This window comes from Perkinsus marinus (genome assembly GCF_000006405.1).
Source record: "Perkinsus marinus ATCC 50983 genomic scaffold scf_1104296952312, whole genome shotgun sequence".
Classification (NCBI taxonomy): Eukaryota; Perkinsozoa; order Perkinsida; family Perkinsidae; genus Perkinsus; species Perkinsus marinus.
In genome coordinates this window covers 1-4,531 of record NW_003208908.1, presented here as the reverse complement: position 1 = coordinate 4,531, position 4,531 = coordinate 1, and the positions used below count along the sequence as shown (strand labels likewise).

The following is a 4,531-nucleotide window of genomic DNA, read 5'->3' as shown; positions in this document are numbered from 1 at the left end:
TCAATCATACATTATCTATTATCAAAGCCGTTCAGGTATTTGTACAGGTTTTAGTTATCATGTTATCCCACTTTGCACATTAATATCTATTCTAAAACCGATCTTATTGCATCTCTAGGTGGATCTCGGGTACTGTTGCATTCTACTGATAGACGTGGGAGCCTTGGCGTCTCTTGACTTGCTAATTTTGTTGTGTTATACAGTGTTGTGCGGAATGGACGAGATAGTAAATACCACTTGAACGACGGGATCAGAGAGCAGTTGAAAATACAATCATATTCCCAGAGAGCAAATGGGCGAAGCTTCGACGATGGGTATTAGAAACCTCCGACAACGTCTGATACTGAATGCCATGATGGAAAGAAGAGGGTGAGCCCAGTTGATTGGGACAGACCCACACAAGCACCGGGGCGCCCAGGTTGCCGATACTAACACTACGAGATAAATGTTGCAGAGACAAGAGTACATCAACAGAGCTTGACAACGCAACTGAGCACGAACTTATGCATCTTCTTCAGCACTGGGAGCAACAGAGACTTAGCGCAAATGTACGCCAGCACTGTGAGTCCCGTCCAGTCACGGAAGGAGAAAACACTCGGATCAAGGCGCAGCCGGACGTTGAACTCGTCCGAGTACAAGGGGGCGGACCTGGAAGGAGAGAGAGGCAGTTCACATTGCTGTGGTTCTTGAGGGTCTCACCGGTAGAAATGAGATGCAGTGGCGATCTCCAAACCTGTAACGTTGGCTATATACGATACCGTTTTCTCAGCGTCGAAAGGTGGATCGATGCTGGTGGCGAAAGTTTTGTTACCAGAGTCTCGATAAGCACTCAGAATAATTACTCGGGGAATGGTTATCCACTGCCTGACGATTCGGAACACACTCGCAGTCTCGGCAGATGATCACATACACTTACAGTTGCAGTAGCTCAGCTTGAGTTGCTTCTACGAGATTCACGCGATAGAAGCGGATGTCGGGGAAACTGCCCGCTACCAGCTGTTCGAACTCGACTACTGCAGGTGAGTCTGAAACAAACGTTGGAGGGAACACCACAACGAGATGGACTCACATGAGAAAGGATTCGTCGTTGAGTAAAGGATGAGGCCACTGGGGACCGAGACGGGGAAACTCAGTGACTTCTTCCACAGTGCGGCGGAGTAGAAGATAGCGGAGGCCTCAGAGACTGATATATCCTGTATTGGCGCATAGGCTACACACTGGTGGGATGTGGTTTCTGGAAGAGGAACGTCAGGGAAGAGCTGCTGTACAGCCTCCGTAGTAGCCACGTATGCGAGTAGAGGAAGGAAGAGGCAATGGAAGAATGATGAACTCATAGTCTTCCCTAGGCTGGGTAAAGCTATCCAACTATTAGCCCGTCTCTCGAACCCAACAACAGCAAAGAGGAAAGTACTAGAGAAAACATGAACATGACCACATGAGCGGGAGTGGTTTAGTCTTCGCAACATCATTTTGATGAAGAGTCGCCTATTGGTTCTTCGACCTCTAGTGATACAGTCTTGCCAGCACGTTGCTGGATATCTTCCACAGTAGTGTCAACCGCGAGAGGGTCCACAGCTGCTTCGGGTGGTGGTGGTGGCGACGGGGCGATCTCAATCTCCCTCGCTTGTGGCACGAGCAACTCCGTGTTGGGCTCAGCTAGTATCGTGCTCCCAACTCGCGGGGGAGCCAGGAAGAGCGTACATCTTCGCGGTGCGACCGATTGCTCTGCGCTGTCAAGGGACAGAATCTTCGACTCCATTTTTTGTTGTTTGAACCGTTTGCGACGGGATACACTCTCGCGTGCTATTTTGATAAGGGAAATGAAGAAGTCGTCAGTCATTTGCATCAGCGTTTTCCTCTTCAACGACCTCATCCTGATGGTACAGTGCCAATAGGGAGCGTGTTCGACGACTCACACTCCCGCAGAGTAAGCTTCCGAGTCTATTGATATTTCCCTATTGGGCCAGTCGTAGATGGCATTGCATACGTCGTTGAGGGAGTAGCGACTTCTCATCCTCCTCAGAGATGCATTCTCGAATACTCTGAGGAGATATAACGGGTGGCACTGTTTACAACGAGCAGCAGATTTTATGCTCGTACTGTACCTTCTCGTGTGTTAAATGCGCACAATACTACGAGCGTATTTTATACCCGCTTATGTACTGTACCGAGATGGACGGGTAACATCTCGGTCCGAATTTCATGTGATTGATCGTATAGACCACTCGATTCGTCACACTAAGTGGAGTCGAGAAATGTGTGAAATTCAGTTTTTTCCCCTCATACACACACAGAATGAAGAAAACGCTGTCTTCCTACTGCGCATGGCTGCATATCTATCTTCCCCTTTATTCCCGTGGCTACACAGAGTAAAAATCACAGTGAGAACTCATTAAGACGATGATAGAGGGCAAATATAAACACACTATGTACCACCGGGTGCATCTATTTCCTATGAGAAGGCTTACTCCAAGTAGCTCTGATAATCATCAATATCCCTCACACAGTAAAAGAGCCTTCGACTAGGCAGGCATTTAACCTGGCTAGGCTTCTCCATAAAGTATTCCCCTACAGCAGCACTACATCGACCACTAATGCCATAGACGATGTCTTACCGTTATTCAAATTCTCTTCGGCATCATAGAGATCCAGCCTGCCGATGATGGCCTCGTCTGGGGGAGTACCCCTGGGCTGCCACGCCGGTGAACACCTCTCGAGATCTTCTTCCTCTACCACGACAAGCCATGCGTAATCACATCAGAAGTATTTCGTTACCAGACGATGACGAGCTTTCGCTCTCCGCGTCCCCCTCGGACTTCCCATCCAGAAGCCTTCAGTCGCTTATTCGTTGTGGAGTTCATCACTGCTGGCATGCAACTTCTCATTCTCCTCCACCAAAGCCTCCTTCTCCGCTACCATGGCATTCAGTGCTTCAGTCGCTGTGGCCGTTTTCTCTCGAGCCACCCTCTGCGTCTGTAGGAAGGAGGAGTCCGTTCTTCCCAAATCTGCGCCCCCCCCATACATCCAGCTGCCACATGTTGAAGATATATGCACATAAGGAGACTCTAATATACTCCTCCGTGATTGACTCAGCGGCTCGAGCCATCCTTAGCAGATTTTTCAAGGCTTCCGCAGAGGCTTCCCCTGTCACTACGGATGGCCAGCACACCTCGACCAGACCAGTCGCCTTTCCCTCCTACCCTTGTTGGACTCCAGCTGCCTAATAATAACTCCCTTCGCTGCAGCGTGAAGCCACTCTCTCAAGACGATAGAGAGCAGGTGAGCATCGGCCTGCATACTCGACTGCTCTACCATGAAATAAGCTATTGATTTCTGTGAGACTGCCAATTGTTGGCGTAGCTCAAGCTGAGATAGAACTGTTGACCGTGGGGGGTCAGAGAGCTACCTCTCTCTGCTGCACACCCAGGAGAAGTGCTTCGGCCTTCCACCCACCGAAAGCTCGTCTCTTCAAATGCCCCGATCTCTCTAGATGGGCACGGTCGAAGAAGCTCTCCGCCATAGTAATACGGGAGTCCACTGCAGCATAGTAGAGACTCTGGAGGAGGAGCTCAATAGAAACCGTGATGATCCTGCGAGACGGGTTCACGTCCAGTTGCCTCTGGGCTACTCCTTCTCGTGTCAAGGCCCTCCAGGCAACCAACGCTAAGTGGATGGTCCACACCGACGTGGTGACTTGGAAAAGACGTGAGCTCTGAGTGGGCCAAATACCTCTAAAGAGGATGCTAGCAGTCATAGTAGCACCAGTGTGTCCACGAGCTGCGCTAATCTAGTCTCAGCCTGCTCAGACCGAGCTGCATGCTCTGTTGTGACTCTATTGAAAAGTCGTGCGGCGGCCACTTCTCTCTGCCAGCCACGGAACGATACTTTCAGTAGAGCCTGCATGGAGCTCGCGAGCACGGCGATGACTCGAAACCGTTTCATTCACTTCCTTTTTCAAAGTAGTATTGGCGCCTTTGTTCATCGCAGTAAAGTACTTGCAGCCCCACTCTCTTATGTTATTCTGTTCCCTTTCCACTGCCAACTACCAGGCAGAGAGGGAAACCGTGATAGTAGTATTAGTAATAGTAGTAGTAGTAGTAGTAGCGCTACTGACTTTGAGCCTCTCGACCGTCATAGTCCTAGTGTAGCTTTTCCAGGAGTAGAAAGAATCCCCCAGCATGGCGTGTTGCAAGGCATCATTCGAGCGTAGAATAAAGTTAAGTCCCCAAGTGGTGAGAGCCGCTCGTCGGCGTGTCTCGGTATCCTTCATAGTCTAAATGGCATGCCCACAGTCGACGCCTACTTCCCTAATCCTCGGCTACGTCCTGTAAGTCAGCAACTCTTCGTTGCTCCTTCTCTAGCTTAGCCTGTCGTGTTAGCCCCCACCATGCAGTGAGGTACACCCCAGCCACCCTGGCCGACTCAGCGCGTATAAATAAGTTGCTGAACTGAAGAGAGGATAGTCTCCACCGGAGATGATGATCGAGCCTACTACCTTATGGATGAGTTTATCGCGGTAATACGAGGCATC

The 4,531-nt window shown here is 50.0% G+C and overlaps 2 protein-coding genes across 2 annotated transcripts; both read right to left on the bottom strand.

Annotated features, from left to right (window-relative positions):
- Positions 1-450: 450 nt before the first annotated feature.
- Positions 451-1,351, bottom strand: Pmar_PMAR003111 (hypothetical protein). Its single transcript, XM_002777001.1, has 4 exons — positions 1,070-1,351; positions 917-1,025; positions 700-864; positions 451-648 (listed from the first exon to the last, which is right to left on the bottom strand). Exons 1-4 carry the CDS (start codon positions 1,332-1,334, stop codon positions 468-470), a joined length of 720 nt encoding a protein of 239 aa, XP_002777047.1. The 5' UTR covers positions 1,335-1,351; the 3' UTR covers positions 451-467.
- A 2,043-nt stretch (positions 1,352-3,394) lies between these two features.
- Positions 3,395-3,754, bottom strand: Pmar_PMAR003110 (hypothetical protein; the record flags this gene model as incomplete). The annotated part of the gene is made up of 1 exon (XM_002777000.1): positions 3,395-3,754. One exon carries the CDS (start codon positions 3,752-3,754, stop codon positions 3,395-3,397), a length of 360 nt encoding a protein of 119 aa, XP_002777046.1.
- Positions 3,755-4,531: the final 777 nt, after the last annotated feature.